At 52.5% G+C, this 20,146-nt stretch overlaps 4 protein-coding genes across 4 annotated transcripts; 3 read left to right on the top strand and 1 right to left on the bottom strand.

The window, feature by feature from the left end:
- Nucleotides 1-1,134: 1,134 nt before the first annotated feature.
- Nucleotides 1,135-3,116, top strand: MAA_03774 (ankyrin repeat and zinc finger domain containing protein 1; the record flags this gene model as incomplete). The annotated part of the gene is made up of 2 exons (XM_007821772.1): nt 1,135-1,177; nt 1,228-3,116. 2 exons carry the CDS (start codon nt 1,135-1,137, stop codon nt 3,114-3,116), a joined length of 1,932 nt encoding a protein of 643 aa, XP_007819963.1.
- Nucleotides 3,117-12,392: 9,276 nt separating this feature from the next.
- Nucleotides 12,393-14,546, top strand: MAA_03775 (Insect cuticle binding adhesin, Mad1; the record flags this gene model as incomplete). Its single annotated transcript, XM_007821773.1, has 1 exon — nt 12,393-14,546. One exon carries the CDS (start codon nt 12,393-12,395, stop codon nt 14,544-14,546), a length of 2,154 nt encoding a protein of 717 aa, XP_007819964.1.
- A 742-nt stretch (nt 14,547-15,288) lies between these two features.
- MAA_03776 (AMP-binding enzyme) lies at nt 15,289-17,383 on the bottom strand (the record flags this gene model as incomplete). The annotated part of the gene is made up of 6 exons (XM_007821774.1): nt 15,289-15,621; nt 15,693-16,027; nt 16,087-16,507; nt 16,589-16,954; nt 16,995-17,266; nt 17,344-17,383. 6 exons carry the CDS (start codon nt 17,381-17,383, stop codon nt 15,289-15,291), a joined length of 1,767 nt encoding a protein of 588 aa, XP_007819965.1.
- A 1,974-nt stretch (nt 17,384-19,357) lies between these two features.
- Nucleotides 19,358-19,852, top strand: MAA_03777 (Bys1 family protein; the record flags this gene model as incomplete). The annotated part of the gene is made up of 1 exon (XM_007821775.1): nt 19,358-19,852. The coding sequence occupies one exon, from the start codon at nt 19,358-19,360 to the stop codon at nt 19,850-19,852; it is 495 nt and encodes a 164-aa protein (XP_007819966.1).
- Between the last annotated feature and the right edge of the window lie 294 nt (nt 19,853-20,146).

Here is a 20,146-nt window from a genome sequence, read left to right as displayed (position 1 = left end):
AATCGCCACGAGCACCATCCTCAATTTGGTCGCCCCGTACCTCTAGGTTTTGCAAAGCGTGATCCCATCCTCATTAAGAGACTTAACTTCAACGTTCCGAGATGTTCTCATCAGCCCATCACCCAGATTGACTGGGTCTGATGGATTGGGTCATGAACGAGACTGAGCTGGAATGCCACGGCTTTTACGACGCCGTTACGCAGCCGTTGGACATTCCCGAGACCTGGACTATGAAAAAACTGGCGAACTGGGCTTTTCCCCCAGCTGCCCGATTCACAACGAAGAACCCAACCAACGCGGAAGGCTGCATCCAGATCGCCCCCATCTTCCATCGATAGAACCTGGTTCTACATCATGAATTCCCTTTCCAAATAGTGTAACAAGGTTCAGGAGCAAGGAAGTATACATATGTATTTTACTATTTCTGTGACGCTCGCCAGGTAACGCTTGCAAAGTCTCAGCCTCCGCTGTCTGGTAGTCGGGTTCGGCATATTGGAAACGGCGATGGGTTTAGCTTTGTTGCACGCAGGCGTACTATGGAAACTATCCAGCCTACTAGGCATCCTCCAGATCTTGTAGGTGAGAATGCAACTATGTTGAGACTGGGCGTGAAGGTCGGTACCAAGGCTTGTGGACCGGCTGTGAGGGAAGATCTCCTGAGTGGGTGTAAAAAGGTGTCATTTGGGTTTGGACTAGAACATATTTGGACAATTTTCCAGGTAATAAATCCCACATTGCGGCTCCTTCGAAGCGTCGGTGTGTTTACGCGCCAATCCAGGCGTCGAGAATACAGAAACGGCGTCCTGTAGCCAGGAATTGGACTTTTGAGTCATTTGAAGTTATTCATAAGATTTTAACAGAAATACCATGATGCAAAAATCCGAGCAAAGACGGGCAGTGGCGACCTTGGCACCCAAGGTCGCGACTCGCGAGGCAGGCGCATCGCGTTGAATTTCCCTGCGTCATAGCCAAATGGTTTATGGTGGGGCTTTGGCCGTTTGACTCACCCGCCAGCGTCAATCTACGACTCGAAAAGTCGACGACCGTTTCTGCAAAACCGCGTTGCCCACACCGGCTAAGATTGTTTAGCTTTTGCAAGAAGCAAACCCAATCGTCCTCGAGGAAGTTCCTGTCATGGCGACCAAAAGCGACGACATCCTTCGACGGCCCCTCTACGGTTGGTTCTGCTCAACAAACGTCACCTGACGAATGCGAAGAGCTAACCAGCTTCCCCAGTCTACGATCTGCCCAGCACAGTTCTAGAAAGCTTGACTCTCAAGGCAGATGCAGATGGCACGCATGTCGTCGATGAAGAACCCACCCGTACGCCGAGCGAGAAGAGCCCCGATGCGTCGACCGAGAACCTCGTTGGATCGCAGTCATGTTCGCTTTGCGGTATGACCTTCTCGTCGCTGCAGGACCAGCGCAGTCATCTCAAGTCCGACTTTCACAGCTATAACTTGAAGCAAAAAATGCGGAATCGCAAGCCTGTTTCCGAGACAGAATTCGACAAGCTCATAGAGGACCTTGACGAATCGCTCTCCGGTTCGGACTCGGAGGACGAGGACGAGGAGGAAGACGATGGTCGACAGGACTCTACTTTGACAGCGTTGCTGAAGAAGCAGGCTCGCTTGGCCGATAGACAAGTCGCTGGCGATGAAGAACCCTCGAATGAATCAAGCTTGGGGAGAAGGAATCGTGGCAAGCCGCCCTTGATTTGGTTCAGTTCGCCACTCTTGCCGGAGAACCACTACTTCGGGCTCTACCGCGCCATATTGACGGGAGAAGATCAGCGGCATTCTGACCTTACTGATGTGCTACGAAAGAAGCAAGTCGATCCCATTTCAATACCAAAGCCAGCCAAAGACGGGACGCTAGCGCCTACAGCGTACAAAGGACCTCACGTCTTTTTATGTATGATTGGCGGTGGACATTTTGCTGCCATGGTTGTTTCTCTAGCTCCAAGGGCAGCAAAGGGAAACACGTCCATGAACCGCGAAGCTACTGTCCTAGCTCACAAGACCTTCCATCGATACACCACTCGAAGGAAGCAGGGTGGCTCACAATCTGCAAACGACAATGCCAAGGGAGCCGCACACTCTGCTGGCTCAACGTTGCGTCGATACAACGAGCAGGCTTTGGTAGATGATGTGCGGGCCCTGCTCCGTGACTGGAAAGCTCTTCTAGACACTTCAGAACTTCTCTTTATCAGGGCCACTGGTGTTACGAATCGAAGAACGCTTTTCGGGCCGTACGAAGGCCAGGTCCTAAAGCATAATGATACCCGGCTCCGAGGCTTTCCTTTCAGCACAAGACGCGCCACTCAGAATGAACTCATGAGGTCATTTATCGAGTTGACGCGGCTCAAGGTCAGGGAGATTGACCCAGCAAAGGAAGTAGTAAAAGAGGCACAGCCACAAGTAGTTACTAAATCTGCTAGCCCTAAACCTTCGAAGCCAAAGCTATCAGAGGAGGAAGAGACGGCTCTTTTGCACACGTCACAACTACAAGCGTTTATCCGACGCTCAAAGCTTCCCGCATTATTATCGTACCTCTCCAATAACGGCTTGCCAGCCGATTTCGAATTTCGACCCATCGAGCAAAACTATCACTCCCCTCGACCTCTTCACCTCGCAGCCTCTCAAAACTCGCCACCTCTTGTTCTCGGTCTTCTTGCTCGCGGGGGCGCGGATCCGTCCGTAAAAAACGCCGAGGGTAAGACGCCGTTCGAGCTAGCTGGTGACAGAGGAACCCGTGACGCGTTTCGGGTGGCTCGTTCGGAACTGGGAGAGGCCAGATGGGCATGGGATGCGGCCAAGGTCCCCGCAGCGATGACAAAGGCTGAAGCAGATCGTAGAGAAGAGCGTGAGAAGTCAGAAGCTGATAAAAAAGAAGCTGAGAGGAGGAAAGCCGAAGAGGAGCGGCTGCGAACCGAAGGTCCCAAGGTAGTAGAGAAGAAACCCAAGGGAAATACACTTGGATCTAGTATGGCAAAGACACCGCAGGAACGCAGAGAGGAAGAGGCGAGGGGATTGACGCCCGAAATGAGGATGAAGCTGGAACGCGAGAGGAGGGCGAGAGCTGCGGAAGAGCGGTTGCGGAAGATGAAGAGCTGATAGATTTGGCAGCCCATCAGGATTTGCGCCCTTTTTCTTAACACGAGGAGCAGTTTGTGATAGATTCTCGAGGTGCTGGCTTGGAACAAGTGCAGAGAAGAAAGCTTATCCAGCAGAACTAAAGAAAACCCTCAGTAAGCATTTAGACGCACGCGCGGCTCACGGTCACACGCCTCTCCCTTGTGCTACTCCTCATGTATAATAAGATTATAACAGAACATGACTTGTCACCGGACCGTTTCTACTGTGTCTCACGGTTACACGAGGGCCACGATCACGAGACCTAGGACATCAGGCCCTCGCCAGCTTCTTGTATGTAGAGCTCTTTGGACCATCTAGTCCTTGAAGAAGCCAAGGACCTTTCATACCCAAAGCCGTTATCATAGATGAATCGAATGATTACTCCAGGCCCTCGACAACCAGCATTCCTTGCCCCTGTCGCTGCAGGTCTCAAGTCGTCTGTGAAGTGGGCACCACTGAAGCTGTGAATTCTGAATTACGCCGGGATAGGCACACGTACAAGGTAACTCTCCAAGCTGTTCATGGCGGATGGCAGGGGCACAACAGGACACCAGACCACAAGCCAAAATGTTATATATCACATCAGTCAGTTATTCACTGCAGGTCCTGTTTAAGTAAACTACATCGCATTGCGATAGTTTACTCACAAATCGCGTGTACCACAAGTGTCCCATTGAGTACCAAATTAGTCATTATGCATAGAGGCTAGTCTCTAGCTGTCAATACAATCATCACAACAACCCCAAGTTTACACATTTGACTCCTGACTCTACTCACGGCTGTGACTGTTGCATCCGAAGCTCTTCCAGGAGCAAATACTGTTATGTAGCGAGTAGTCCCTGGTGCCGTTTACGGTCTCTACACAGAACGCGTATCTGAGGCTTTGTTTCCGACCACCCGCAAAGACTGCATACATTTGTAAAATCTATATCCCCTACGATCGAGCACGGCCCATTTAGACCCCATTTGGATCGTAGGATGTGGCCGAAGCCCCTGAATTCCATGAAATGGGATGGCACATGTTGGATCAAGGGAGGCCAGATCAGCGATGGAATCAACGCACTCCCTCCGTTCATCCGTAGTTCCGCAGTGCCCTCCAACGCTATTCTAGTATTCATTGCTCGATATCGCTGCTACGCAAACGAGGCCCGTCGATTTTCACAAGCTGCCGGCTTACAGTCCAGGAGTTATCGACGTACTCATCGACGCAACGTCTCGGCCGTCCGTACACTATCCTCCCACAAGTTAGGGGCAGCATCAAAGCCATGCTGGGCAATGAATCAACTCACCTAATACAATACCCATATCCAGAGAGAAGGTCTTCATCGAGAGCTCTGACTGAGCCGCCCACAGCGGCGACTTTTCCAGCACTGCATGCTCTGTTCATGGTCTCGATTTCCCAAGCATCACATTTTCTTTCTCTCCGTACATGAGGCCTCCCCTGTGCCATGTGACAGATGACAGTGACTCCGTTTGACGGCTCCGCAGGAGGCCTGTCGTACGACTCTGCCTACGCCACCGCTTTCCCAACACGCCAATGGGCTTCATTCAAAGAAAATTCACTCCCATCACGCGGCGACGACTTCGGACGAAGCTTTCCAGTGAACTTGTAAGCAGCAGTTGGGTCTCGAGCAGTGTGAGATGCTGTTCTTCCTCCATACGCTGCTGGCTGTGCGGTCCAGAACTGGTCCCGTCAGCATTGTTGGACGCACGCTTCGCCAGGAAACCGGCTTTGCAGATTCTGAAGCTTTGCAGTGAACTTGTAAGCAGCAGTTGGGTCTCGCTCGAGCAGTGTTCAGAGGCTATTCCCCCCATACGCACCGCACCAACTGCCGGCTATGCGGTCCGCAATGGGTCCCATCAGCATTGTTGGACGCACGCTTCGCCAGGAAACCAACTTTGCAAGTCTGTTCAGTTTTTGTTTAATAGCTCTTCAAAATGAACCAACTGAGCATCGTCTCGAGCCAGTCTCGAGCCCAGTCTATAAAGATGGCTCATCGCCACCGTCCTCCTTCCGTGTCTTTGCTCTTCTCCTCAGCGCTCTCTTGACCATCTGTCATTGCCAGCACAAAAGCGCTGTTTTGATTCAAAGACACAATATACAACAACTTCTTTCGCCTCGCCCAGTATGACTGTCTGCGGCGAGTGTCACAACAACCACTGCGGGTCGGCCCGGCCCTGCCTATGCTTTGACGGGCACGGAGTCGACCGCCTCGGCGTCGAGGTGGACATGATCATGATGGAGGAGGTAACCGTCTCGTCCATGATGGTAATGCAAGGTAGGTTATTAAAGTAGTTTAAGAAACCATTCGCCACTTGCTGGCTCAGGAGCAATAGAGCTCATGCGCCGTTGTAGATGAAGACGGCGTTACATACCGGACGCCCGGCGATCAGGACCGGCCCGGCGCTACCAAGACGCCGCCGGAACGGATGCCGCTTGCTTCTGACCGTCGCCGGAGATATAAAGTATTTACAATGAAGCAGCGTCCCGGGGGTGCTGCCAAGGTATGTGACACACTACTGGCTGGGCCTCACGTGACTCGCACGCTAACCCACTTACTAAGCCGCCTCCGTTGAGCAACGGCGCTTGAGCATTCATTCGATCGATAATTTCGTGCGAATCTAAATTGCACCACCTCGATCTTCGAGCCATGCCGATTTTTCCTTGGAGAGACTTTTAATGCGTATCTTTCTGGTACTGCATGAATCGCCAACCCTCACGACTGAGACGGAGCGTCTGGGATCTGGATACATTTTGCGTGGGAGCCTGAGGCGTATAGGGTAGTGTCATTGAAACTGATTTTATCTGGATTTTATTTTTTTCTTTCTATTGTACAATTTTATCTATCATTTTAGAACCATATGCTACAGCATCTGATTGGCGGATTTAGTTGTCATAGGATAAAGCGCTACAATTGATGCATCTAAGCTCGTTGTTACAATACAACATTTGCTATCATGTTTGGGTTGATGGGTGATTGTCGTGATCCTGCCCGTAGATGCGCTGGTTTGGACAAGCAGCCATGGTGCAGACGCAACATTCGATATATCACGCCCGCAAGAAGGGGCCGTCGCGCATAGATACCCGTCTTGGAAGCCCCTGCATACGGCCACGGCCTGGTATTCGCCCAATCTTGGCTTGTATTTATGACATATCAACATCAACGGGACCTGACGTAAGAACCCTGTATTCAGCATCGTGTCGACCCGTTTTTGAGCGGTGGTAATTTTTCCCTCAGATTGAAGTGGTCTGATCTGACAATTATCTGTTTAGTACTTGGTAATTTGCCAACACTACTTTCGGCCCAGAGAAGTACGTGTTCCAGTCACCGCACACTCTGCACCGCGTCGGCGTCTCCAGATTTTCACGACGTTTGAGAATGTCTTTGTTCTTGCAGACGCTTACAAAGGACGCCATGTCACGACGTCAGAGCCTGCAGCCACGAGATAAGACATTAGATGCCTTTAAAAAATAATAACAAAAAGGGATGCAAGTGCCGACTGGAGGACACGACTCATGAAGCCCGTTGGCTACAGATCGGATAATCATGGTGCGGTGGCCCTGATTTGACGCCGACGTGCCGTATCGCAGCCTTGTGCCCGGCAAGGTCGACTCGATAGTCGAGATGCTTTGGCTTTCTTATCCTCATGACGACCTTTTAAGACGTATTGTTATTTCAAGATATAAACGGTGCAGTCAAGATGCTGTTTTTCAGTTGGATGTAGATCACCAGAGATATTGGCTACTGTTTCGCTCTGTATATCTTTCGAAATGCACAAAGGCACAGACTTGTACTCTTTCGCACCGTCAAGACCACCGGCCCTCTTCTATTGGCAGGCCTCGCCAACGCTGTTCTAGAGGTCACCAGCCGCGGCATCACATGCGTCGTGACTTGCATCAAGCATGGCGTTGAACTGCCCGTCGTGCCAGGACAAAGCTGGGATTCTGGCAGCCGGGGACGTCAGCGTATCGGCAGAGAAGCCACGCCAATCCAGTGATGGAGCGTGACAAATGCCAATTCACAAATGGACCCGTATCAAGAATGCGAGGACAGCAATACCACGCATTTCATGCATCTGGGACAGTTTTCTGGTGACCGGGCTTCCATTGCGCCATGTGACAGTGATGGCTGTGGGACAGGCCTTATTCAACGTGGTACTACTATTCCTCTAGGTCAGCTCGACTCGTTTTTCAGGCCTGAGAGAATGAAGGTGTCAGGACGCAGCGGGACACTGACAGGTACAGTCGGACAAACTGTGTCTGATTCAGGTCGTCCCCAATACGCGTTCTACGGATCGGATTCGAAGACTGTTGCGGGGCGATAAACTCGACGAAATAGTAACCGATATCTCATAGGTAAAACCAAACATATTATCTGGATTTTCGGGTACTCCATTCCTTAGGATTTCTCCATGAGCTTGGACTGACAAGCCTGTGATGGAAGAAGCCCATAAGCTGCAACGCATAAATGCAGTGACATTATGCACCCTTCCCAACATTGCTGCCCCTATTTTTGTTATGGGCCCCAGCCTAGCCATGGCATTGAATGCCAGCGAATGCAGCTTCATGCCGTAATAGTGGTTCATGGAGGGAAGCTTCTCTTCATCCTATTAGAAATAAGTGTGAATCGCATGAGCGTCAATCCCCCAGAAAGGAGAAGGCATTGCAAATTTTGGTGTGAGACTGTGAGCTGTCGCAAGTAGGAAAAAATACGGATCATCTCCATATCATTCATAGAAATGACAGCAAAGTCTGCGCCAAGATTCTCTTGTGCCATCCGGGAATGTGGTAGCGATGGCATAACTAATAATGGCATTGGCATATAGTATAGCCACTGTATTGCCTCAACCGAGAAGGCAAGGGTTCTAAAAAGAGGTTGATGATCAGCGGCATGGTTTCTGCAATATGGCGTGCTTCATGTCCAGGCATGACTTGGCACTTGGTGATGTTTATGGGCCGTTGGCCTGGGCACGGCGTGAAAACAACAAGCGTTGTAAGGAGACTTAATATTGAATCAGGCTTGGAAGGACAAAAAAGAACGTTATGCTTATGCCCGCCCTGGCTGCTGCAAAGCATCGCCACCTCCGTGGCTTCAGCCAAAAATATTTTTGGCGTTCGTATCTTGAAACCACAGGCTCACTCCGGGGGTGGCCAGGTCGCTCCGGATGCCCGCTCCTCGGCAGCCTGCCTTGTGGTAGGGACTCGCAGCGTGCCATCGTGACGGCTGGAGTTCTGTCGCTGGTGAGGGCCTTCATGCGAGTGATTCTCGATGCGAGAGGTGAGTTCAGCTTGTGGGGCCGAGGGGCCGCTGAGAGCGATGAAGATGCAAAATGCTGGAGTATTTTGTGGGTAGTTTGTTTCAGGTCAACTATTTGGTCAAGACTAAACCCCAATTGAGCGAAGTCAGAAGTTGGTCTTGTGTGTATAATCCGGACTTCCTAAGCGTACTGTCAAGAGACAGGTGCTTGCGACATATTAGCACAGAATCCCAGGCTTTCATATGCTCCAAGTATGAAACCATCAAGTGGCACAATCCTATAAAATGCCATATTTGGCTTGCACATATACGTACTTGTATTATAACAGACGGTATGACCGCTTACTTACACCACGGCTTCTTGTGGGGTTCAAAAGACGTGAGCCATTCCATTCGCTCAACGTAGCACCCAATCGATCAATCAGTCAACCGCGTCAAAGCGCCCACCGGAACTTCAAACGTGGGCAAGCCTTATGGCTGGGAGCCCCTCGTCTGTTCCCCTTTTGGGGATGCCACACCCTGGTTAACAACCGACAGAGACCTTCGCTTGCAAAAGTAGCGCGGGAGCAAAAAAGCGACCAGAGCGTGGATTTCCGCGTGGGCATGGATGCAACGCCATAGACCTGGTTGGACATGGACCTGGGTACGACCAGCAGCTAAATCGGGAGCAGACATATACCAATAAGCGAATGCTCAACTTTACTGGCAGCTCTGTCCAGGGCAAGTCCTTCAGCTTGTAACTTTGTCAAGCTTGCTTGTTGCTGTGAAAAGTCCAAAAGTACTCGATATTATGCATATCAGACTGACCAAGCTACCAGACGCCTCGCCGAATGCCGCATGATGGTTCATCTCAACCTACCCCTGGCAGGTTCGGCGTCAATGCCAAAAACGCTAGACTCTTATGCTGCTCTCCAGCAGTTATGACATTGTAGTGAGTCGGTGCACCGTTGGCTCTGGCGCTCTGGAATCAACAAGATAGCGCAGGTACGCTTTCGCTAGGTCAAAAGTCAAATCGACATTTTAACACTATCAACCCACATAAATGCGGTCGGAAATTACTTCCGGAAAGTTTGCTGAACAAGAGGTGCATGATGTGCCGCGGATAGTCGAGGCACCTTGGGATGGCGGTTGATGGAACCCATAAAACTCCACAAAAGGATGCCTGAGCGCCAGCTGGGAAGATGAGTCGTCACACGTCCATACATCGTATCGGAGCATCAGTGGCATGTCTCGTTGAGGGACGGACTAGCCCCGTGTTGTAGATCGTGCGGCCCCAGACGCTTGGAGCATGGAGAACAAGACAAGTAGTACCACTAGTTGACATTAGTGAGGAAACGGTGAGCCAAGGCTATGGATGGTTGAGTGAGGCCCATTGATGGCATTATCACGGACACGGTGGACGGCGAGGTAGTATTGTAGCGAATGTGGTCAATGTGGTGGTCAAAACGGTACTCACCAACCTGCCTCTGGGAGTTAGATTGCGGCAACAATTATCAATCTACTTCGTATTGTACAATGGAGATGTCAATGATGAGAACTCCGAAAAGATAAGACTGAGCGAATTTTCCGTGGAGACACCGTTGCCTAGTGCATAGTTACCATATGCCAAATTTGGATTCAGTCACGAATAGTGAGGGGACAACCAATGAGCACCCGATGAGCTCGTGAATGTGATAGACACATGGATGAGGATTCAAATCTTGTACTAGTACGGAGTACTACCATCTCGTCCCTGGTGCCTGGCTGATCTGCCCCCGTCGAGCAAGGCTGTGCGTTCTTGGAACCAGAGTGAGCCATGTTCATGTGCTGGCATGGCAAGGGGACCATTGCCGCCGATCTAAGTCGGAACATTGAATCGGGCGCTGGTGCAGCCGCCTTCGAAGACTGCGGGCGCTCAGCGTTTGACGCAGCAATAGGGGTTTCCACATGAAGAGAAAGGATCCTGAAGGCAAGACTGCGAGAGTCAACAGCAATTGGGCTGCAAAGCCAGAAACACCAAATTGTAAAAAACGGTCGACGGTGCCAGGCGACGGCCAGAAGCGCTGGGAAACCGCAACAACAGCCAGATCACCAGCGGCTTGGCGAAAAGGGCAAGAAGGGTCCGGTACCGCCGGACGGCGCTTCCTTCCCACAAAATGCAGGTCTTCACTCCCCGGGACGGTTTAGCGCCACCTGAAGATGAGGCTCCATGGTTGAACGCAGCTGCGGCCTGATTGGCTCTGGCTGCTTGTGCCCTGTGTTCCTGCAGTAGTCCTCGATTTGTCTCGTCACATCCTCCCAACAAGTTGCTTCTTTCGACCCTCCATTGCCTTCCAAGCGCTGTCCTTGTCGCCCACCGTCAACAGCCCTGTTTGATGTCGACTCAAATGCTCCGTGCCTGGCTTCATTTGGTGCATATGAGGACCCGACGCACACCTGATGTCTCATTGATTATCATCCACGGCGTCTGGACATCCAACTAGGCGGGCGGACCTTGCTTAGTCTTGCCGAATTTCTTTCTCGGTGAGGAAGCATCAGCCATTGACTGGAGAAACAAGGAAAGGAAGTTTGACAGAACCTTAGACATTTTGTCTCATCTTTTTGGCGGGGAAAATGGTTGCCGGACAGCACCGAAACAACAAACAACGGACCAGGGGCTTGTAAGCTCCGTATGTAGTGAAGAACAGACGGCTTCTTTCTTTTCAAGGCGATGCCGCCAAACGAAATGACTGCGAATACGGCATAATCTCATCAACAGTCAGCTGGCTGAGCCTGGCTCCCCCAGGATTTGCCAACGAAAAAAATCTGGTCAGCCACTGCCCAATACCGCGCTGCGTTTCCTCGTGGCGTACGGAGTACAGAGTATATTTCCACCAGTTTGCTATAAAAGAGGCCATCGCAGGAGCTATTGACTCCTCTGTTGCAGGGGTTGAACTGTCATTTTCAGGAACGTTGCTTTTTGTGGCGCGACAATTGCCATTTTTAGGTGTACAACGTTGAAGACCCCTGCCAATGGTATCCTAACGTGGCCGGGTGCCTGGGCCTCGGGCTAGTAGTTGTACCTCGTCGGTGAGCAATCCCTTTTTCGTATGGCTGCACCAAAAGCACTCCGTCCGTATTGTAAGCTAATCATCTGGCTGCAAGTGAACTGAATGGCCGACGGGTAGCGTCAGCGGACTTTCGCCTGCATCCCGCCTTGTGAGAGAGAGTCGCATCCAGCGGTTCCGTCGAACGACTGCATCTTCCGACCCAGGAGTAGCGAATCAAACCCTCACTCGATGCGCAGCGCAGCCACGCGATTGCTCATGGTCATCCCGTCCAACTGTTCCTAGTCGCCCGGCCTTCAGACCAAGCCCCAGGCCTGAAGCCATGCCCCTGGTTTCACGGCCGTAGTCCGGCCCCGGTTCTGAACTCAGACCGCTCGACGACATGGATTCGAGATTGCAACAAGCGCCATCATCCACCACACCACCGCTTTACACAGACCACCCCACTTGCCACCAACGTCTGGCTGTCATGGAGTCTGGTGATGGTCTTGTCTCCATGGCGTCTTTGTCTGCAGGCTTCAGCATGTACCGTATCCCGTCCACATGCCTCCCAGGGACGTGCCCTGAAGGGCTTCTTCGGCATAGCCATCGGCGCATGGGCAGCCGTACAGAAAACCACACCCCCCTGGTGTGTTGGCGACACAGGGAGCCCGTGTAAGTGCAAGGTGCGCCGCCCAGAGCATCGTTGGACCAGTCCTCGCCCGCCTAGTATATAGATGTCGTGACCACCCGATACTAGGCTTCTGCTTTGTTACACTCTCTCATCATCTTTGTCTTTACCTTTTGTTTCCTTTTCTATTTCCTTTTCGAGACATTGCTGTCTTCGTCGTCTTACAGTCGAAGTCATTCGTTTCCTTCGACTACCATTCGCTTAATATATCACAACTGGTTTTTGATACTTTCATAGTTTACGTGCCTGACATCCAACAACACACTCACTATAGTTGGTAATCATTAAGCAAAAGAGCAAGATGAAGTCTGCTCTTTCTGTTGTTGTTGCCGCTGCCGGCGTGCAGCAGGCTTCTGCTACCTTTGGCCTCTTGGGCGGTGGTGGCATTTCTTTCAACTTTGGTTTGGATTGGTCTGGTGCAAAGACTTTCCCTTGCCCTGGCAACGTTGTCAACAAGTGTACTCCTGAGCAGGAGAATGGTTGGGACTGGAGTGACGTTGCGACTGGCTCCCTCAACACCTACGCTGGCTTCAACTTCGGTGGCGGCTGGTCCTGCGAGAGCAACTTTGGAAAGCGCGGTGATATCCAGGGCCGCACTTTCGGTCTCGGAAAGGTCATCTCTGGTTCCTGCGACCAGGGAGATGAGGCTGGTCTCTCCATTGGTGTTGGTGCCAGCGCTGGTATTGATGCCTTCTCCATTGACAGCTTCGACATGTCGACCGAGTTCGACGCTCGTCTCGAATTCCACTACGATATGCCTGACGGAAGTGTGTGCAAGCAGACCTCGGATTGCAAGAGAGGTGGATCGACTATTGTCAACAAACAGTGCGGCGGTGCTAAGAAGGTTCGGGTCATCTACCCCAAGCAGATCATCCACAAGGGAATCTCCTTCAGCAAGAAGTGCAAGATTTCTTGCCACAAGATCAAGTGGCACTGCGGCAAGCCCACTCCCAAGCCCAGCACCTCTGTTCTCACACTGCCTAGCACCTCTACCAAGGTGATCCAGACTACTCCTGTCACCACTCTGCAGACGTATACCACTCCTTCTCAGCAGACTACTACTCCCGAAAAGGAGACCACTTCCAGCAAGGAGACTACTACATCTGCTCAACAGACCACTCCTGGAAAGGAAACCACTCCTGCCCAGCAGACCACTCCCAGCAAGGAGACTACCCCCGTCCAGCAGACCACATCTGGCAAGGAGACCACACCTGCTCAGCAGACCACTCCTGGAAAAGAGACCACCTCCAGCCAGGAGACTACGTCCGCTCACCAGACAACCCCAGGCAAGGAGACGACTCCCGCCCAGCAGACCACTCCCGGCAAGGAGACTACTCCTGCCCAGCAGACTACACCTGGAAAGGAGACCACGCCTGCTCAGCAGACTACTCCCGGCAAGGAGACTACTCCCGCCCAGCAGACCACTCCTGGACAGCAGACAACACCCAGCCAGCCGACCACTGCCGCCACCACCACTCCTGCCACTACGTTTGTCACTACCTACGACACCACCTCTACCGTTTACACGACCTCCACCAAGACCATCACAAGCTGTGGACCTGAAGTCACTGACTGCCCTGGCAAGACCGGACCTCACATTGTTACTGTTACTATCCCTGTGAGCACCACTATCTGCCCAGTTACGGAGACCCGTACCCAGTCCCAGGGAGTACCTACGACTGTTATTCTGCCTTCCAAGTCTGAGACTACCGTCAAGGAGCAGCCCACTCCTGAGCAGCCCACCCCCGAGCAGCCTACCGGTGAGAAGCCCAACCCGGTCACCAGCCAGCCTCCTCAGTCTACTCAGACTCCCCCTTGCCCTCCTGTTGTTCCCAGATGTCTCAACACCTTCGTGGACCTCAAGGCCAAGTGCGCGGACAACAAGGACGCCTCTTGCTTCTGCCCAGACAAGGACTTCGTCAAGAACATCTTCGACTGCATTTACGCCCACGGTGAGAGCGACAACATTATCTCCGAGGCTATCTCCTTCTTCCAGGGTATCTGCGGACGCTACATCCCTGAGAACCCCGTCATTGCCACCGGTGCCGAGACCATCACCCAGATCATCACTGTCACTGGTACTCCTCACATCACCCAGGTTCCTTATACCACTGTCGTTGTCGCTACCACAATCACCGAGAACAGCAGCACCCAGACCATCTCGACGGAGGTCACCATTCCTAACATCGTCATGCCTACTCCCACTGGCGGTGTCCCCAACCAGCCCCCCGCCACGGCGTCTGTTCCAGCTGGCCAGAACCCTCCTCCTGTCACTGGCCAGAACCCTCCCCCAGCTGTCACCGATCAGAGCCCTCCCCCCGCTATCACGACAGGCACTGGTGGCGTGATTCCTCCCAAGCCCACGGGCTCAGTGCCTGTCACTGCCGGCTCTGGACGTGTCGGTGCCGGCCTGGGCATGGTCCTGGCCGTCGCTGCTTTCGTCGCCGCTCTGTAAGCGGTAGCGAGACTGACGGTGTTGTGCTAAGCGGGTATGAATTGAGCTGCGGCGAATTCTGGTAACTATTCAAGGTAGACTTTTGTATTTATTTTGTCCCAAGATTTTATCAGACACGTGTATGCTACAATCGAAAAAAAGCTTAGGAGGAAATAAAGGAAACTTGAGGACAAGCTGAAGGGAAAAAATCATGCCTAGTATCATTCTATACGATCCTTACGAAAAAGCATGTGGACATTACGGCAATCTTGGAGACTAAGAGGATCACATGGATATTGTCGGACTCGAGTCTTGAGTGAGCCTGACACATGCTCAACAACCAGTTAATTGAAACGCAGGGCTGGCATTCTGTAATCTTAATATTGAAATTTGAACGTCTGCATTTTTCACGACTTGACTTTGTGAATGTTTATCCCAACGTCTATCTAGTAGTATGTATCTCTTTGTCTTGCTTCCAACGACACGGGTAACTTGTAGTCCAAGAAGGAGGTCTGTAACACGTCTCATCAAGGAATGAAGTCAAGGCCTAGTTTTCAAAGTCGATTCCATAGTCGTACCATGGCCACCATTTCTAATTCGTCGGGTCTTCCGTCCAATCCACACCAATCAATGCGTGAAGAGGACCAGAGTAAAACAAACAAGCTATACAAAACAGCAGGAATTGTCTATGGCGGTAGAACACGCATACGCAGCAGGTGCCTTTACAAGTCTTGTAAGTAAGTAACATGGCAAGCAGCACATTCTACAGCTTGGCAGCCGTGTCCTTTCTGTCCGCCCGGTCCTTGTCCTTGAGCACCCGGCGCAGTATCTTGCCGCTCGCGCTCTTGGGAATAGCGTCGACGAATTGCACCCCGCCCGCGAGCCACTTGTGCCGCGCCTTGTGACGCTCTACGTGCTCGCGGACGGCGGTGGCGACTTCCTCGGCGGAGCGGCCCTCGGACTCGCGGGCCCGGACGACAAAGGCCTTGGGGACTTCGCCGGCGCGGGGGTCCGGGACGGGGATGACGGCGCAGTCGGACACGAAGGGGTGCGAGAGGAGGTGGGCTTCTAGTTCGGCGGGGGCGACTTGGTGGCCCTTTTAATGCGTGGTGAGCGATTATTTTTGTTTTGGGGGTGGGCCGTGTGTGAAGGGGGATATGGACTGACCTTTACTTTGATGAGTTCCTTGATGCGGTCGGTGATGACAAAGTGCTCGGTTCCCTTGGGGGATTTTCTCACGAGCACCTCGTCGCCGGTCTTGAGCCAGCGGCCGTCTTGGTGGTGGACGAATGTCTCGGCGTTGGCCCTTTCGTTGTGCAGGTAGCCGAGGACGACGGAGGGCGACTGGACGAGGAGCTCGCCTCGGGTTTCGTGGGCGGTGACTTGGTTGCCGTCTGCGTCGATGAGCTTGGCCTTGGACCCGGGCAGGAGGCAGCCCGACGAGCCGAGGAGCCGGTCGGTTTCGCTGGTGGAGGATATGCCGGGCGAGGCTTCTGTCATTCCTGCCGCGTCGGTTAGGCTCACGTTTGATGAGCTGATGGATCGGGGGGCGGTTGCTTACCGTAGCCCTGGCCGATGCTCCAGCTCGGATAGAGCTTCAGAATGCCCTCAATCACCTCTGGTCCCAGCGGGGCGGCGCCGGAAAACACATAGCGCACGCTGCTCAGGTCGTACTTGGACACGGTGTCCCTGTGGGTGATGATGTGTATCAGCAGGGGCGGCACGATGCTCAGCTGCTCGATTTTGAAGCGCTGGATGGCGTCCAAGAAGGTTGCTGGTTCGAACTTGGGCAGCACGACGACTTGGTCGCCGCGGTAGTGGCCGAGCAGCGCGACCAATGTGAGGCCGTAGATGTGGCTGAAGGGCAGGACGCCGACGCTGGTCTGGGTCTTGACGCCGAGTTGCTCGCGGGCGACGGACTCGACGGCCGCCATTTGCATGATGTTGGCGATGACGTTGAGGTGCGAGACCATGACGGCTTTCTGTAGCAACAGTTAGTCCTTTTCGTTTCTTTTTGTCTGAAAAAAAAAGCAGGTATTCAGAGAGGGCAGTGCCAGTCTTACCGGTAGGCCAGAAGTGCCGCTTGAATAGGATAGAAATGCAGTTTGCCTCGCGCCCTGACCCGTGACCCATTGCAAGGGCGGCAGCGGAGGCAGACTCTTGCCTTGCTCGACTAGATGGTCGATGGTCTCGAACCTTGGATCCGAAGCAACCTGGGGAACGGCCAGGAGAAACACACGCTCGCGGGGGATGGCGGCCGCATCGGCAGCCTTGAGGGCATTTTCCAAAAGAGGCACGCATGTAAACAGGGCCCGGGCACCCGACGAGCGAAGCTGATGCTCCAGCTCTTGATGGGAGTAGGCAGCACTGGCGGGCGTGACGATTCCCGAGAGGCGGTGGATGGCGTGTGCAAATGGGATGTAGTCAATCTGTGTTTGCCGACAAACATGGCACGTCAGTACTCCGTACCAGGTAGTATTTTCCAAGAGGGCGACATGGACTGACCGTGTTCAGCGAGTACAGACACGCGACTCTGTCCCACTCGGTGCCCTCGTGCGGGTTGAATGCCAATCGTCTTGCGATGCCTCGCGCGAGGTAGTCGGTTCGTTGGGCCACGTCGGCCACGGATCTGGTCAAGCCCGTAATGCCACATGTGTAGGGGTCCTTGGACTCGGCAATGGGATGGCGGCCATATTTGGGGTTGTTGATGAACTCTTCGAGGGTGATGGAGTCGGGGAGCCCTGCAGGTGTCGGGTGTCAGGTGTCAAGTGTCAGGGACGAGTTTTGCAGAGTCTTGGGTTCATGTTTGGTTACAAACCTGGGAGGGTGGGAGACGACGGAGGCGGGAGAAACACCATGGCGCCCAAAGAATTGCAACGTCGCACACGCTCGGGCAAGACTCGTGGAACTTGAGGCACGACCGCTCACGGCTCTTTCTTATGCAGAGGAAACGGGAGAGAAATAAGAGCCGGTGAGGTGGGAGGGCCATTGTCGTGTATAGCCTCGGATCCGGCACTCTCTCATCTCTATTAGCTTGCCGGTTTCCAGTGCCGGTTTCCATTACCGTCGGCTCTCCATCACGTCAGGTCTTCCGAGGCACCAAGCAAGAGGCACCAAGCAAGTCTACGCATTGAGCACGGCAATTGAGCGCTCCCCATTGGATGGCGTGCCCGCCGTTGGACCCTGTTATGGGCTTGGGGTCCCTGGACGGCCCCGAGCCGATCCACATGTTCCTCTCCACCTCCGCGTTTTGCGGATCTTGGCCATTCTGTCTCGGCGCGGCAGCCTCGGCTGGACAAGAAGAGGCAGAATGACGAATGCCTTATAAAAGGGGGTACGCGGCTCTATATATTATCAAGCGCATTATTTAGTTACTGTCTCCTGCGGGTAGCTTACTCCAGGTTTTATTTGCTCAAGAGTACATATGGGGAGAGCCTCCTTCCTTATTTTAACGAGGCAAAACCGCAAGCTGCAGCCCGACACTGCCATTGCTTGTCTGCTCGGGTGCGTACATATGTACTTGGCCGTTTGATGACGCAAACACAGGCAAAGGTGTCTCGCTTTTTGTGTGAATAGCTTCAGTTGGAGCTCTCTTTTCCGCCTTGTAAACAATCGCTTTATCCAACTCGCACTCAACCCTGCTCGTGCCCTTGTACTGTCAACACCAACACCAACACCAACCCACACATGCACCGGGATGCACTGCCGTGACCTGTCCCAAAGCCTCTGGAAATTTACTTTCCCAATAGAAACTCCAGGTAAATGCCTTTACTTCCGGTGTAAACAGCCATCTATAGTGTTTTGTTGAGACTGATTCATCGCAGCGCGGCAATTAACTTCAAGCCGCCTGTCGTCATCCCTGGTCCTCGCGGAAAGACCTTGTTCAGAAAAAGCCTAGCGTGGCACATGGTCCACCAGACATTACTGGCCCAAGTGGCCGTTATCCACGCAACGGTAAATAACGAATGTGACATTAATGACGTGCTCAACGAAACCCACCTTTATTAACAAGTATACATGTAATCAAGTTCAATTGCCTTTAATAGAATCTTTACTATCGCATTCGACGAGGAAATTGTACGTGGCAAATATCTGCCCTGTAAGCAGCTCTAGGACTCCTGCCTCTACGGCTAGATTTACACAAGTCTTCCCCTCTTTACCATGCAATGCAAATAGCAGCTATTACTATAAGGAATTGAGCACTCAACCCGCAATCCACATTTGCCATTGCTTGTAAATTGCAATGCCATCACATGAAAGTAAATTTTGCTATAAACCTTACTACACTACCAGTTACAATAACTACCCTCTGATAAACTTTGGCAATAGAGAGGGGTAGACATCTAGAATACTTGACACTCAGCCACAGCCAATTATGTGGCCATTACCTTTCTAGCTGCTCGGGTTTCTGCTCAACCAGTACTATAGATCTGGCAATCTACCCAGTTATATTATAGTAAACCGATCTTAGCAGCCTCGTATTGACACCTCACTCATACCCAATAACATGTTCCCCTTCACCAACGTGGTGCTTGCTCCAACACCTGCCACGGCCGCCATTATCCCTTCGCATCTCACAATGAGAGAATGAGGCTTGACCCTCGCCAATAACTACTCAAGTACACGACGGCAACGTATCAAAGCCGCAATACCAAACTGCCACAAAGTCATCTAGCACAGCAGTCAACGTAGTAAAAACACCGAGCCGTCCTACAACCCATAAAAGGCAGGCCCATCTCCCGAAGCAATCCACCATCCAACACAGAAAACCTTGGCTCTCACATCACAGTCAAACCCTAAAACAGACTCCCAGCCCAAATACCCCATCCACAATGCTCACCATCCTCGCCCTTGGCTTCGCTCTCGCCAAGGCCGCCCTGGCCATCGGCAACGCCGTCGTCGAGAACAACTGCGAATTCCCCGTCTATCTCAGGTCAGTCGGCAGAGAAGTCTCGCCGGCATATTACCTCCGCCCGCGCGGGGGCAGGTTCTCCGAGCCGTACTCCCGCGACCCGACGTTCGGCCAGGCCCTCAAGATCACCCTGGGGCCCGACGACGTGTTCGATCCCACCAGACCGCAGACCGTCTACGGGTACACCCTCAGCGAGCCCTTCATCTACTACGATCTCGACGACGTTCGGGGCAACATCTTCGCCGGCAAGCGTCTTGTCCAGCGCAGCACGGATGACTCGTGCCCGTCTAATGTCTGGCCCCAGGGCGTGCCTGTGGAGCCTCATGTCCATAACTGCCGTGATTCGGAGGCCGATATCATCTTGACCCTGTGCTCGGCAGAGGGGGGATTGTACTATAATATATGGGAGCTGTAACTGGAAGGGGATATAACTGTAGCTTTGTCTTTGTTTGTAATGGGCCTAGTAATAGGTCAACAGACACATTGTAGTTTAGCATGTACTTGAGTTATTAATTATTTTTTTAATTACCTTTTATTCTATATTATAATTGTTCGCCACACTCGGTTCCGTCAATCACGACTCTTCGCACCACCGCTTCTAGTCTTGCCATGACTATCGTTCAAATCTGGACACTGGCCATCCCCAATTATACTGGCTACTGCTTCATCTATTCAAGAGTATGTTGCCAAGTGCAAAACCATCAACTGC

The sequence above is a fragment of the Metarhizium robertsii genome (assembly GCF_000187425.2).
Source record: "Metarhizium robertsii ARSEF 23 chromosome Unknown MAA_Scf_3, whole genome shotgun sequence".
NCBI lineage: Eukaryota > Fungi > Ascomycota > Sordariomycetes > Hypocreales > Clavicipitaceae > Metarhizium > Metarhizium robertsii.
This window is presented reverse-complemented; position numbering and strand designations above follow the sequence as displayed.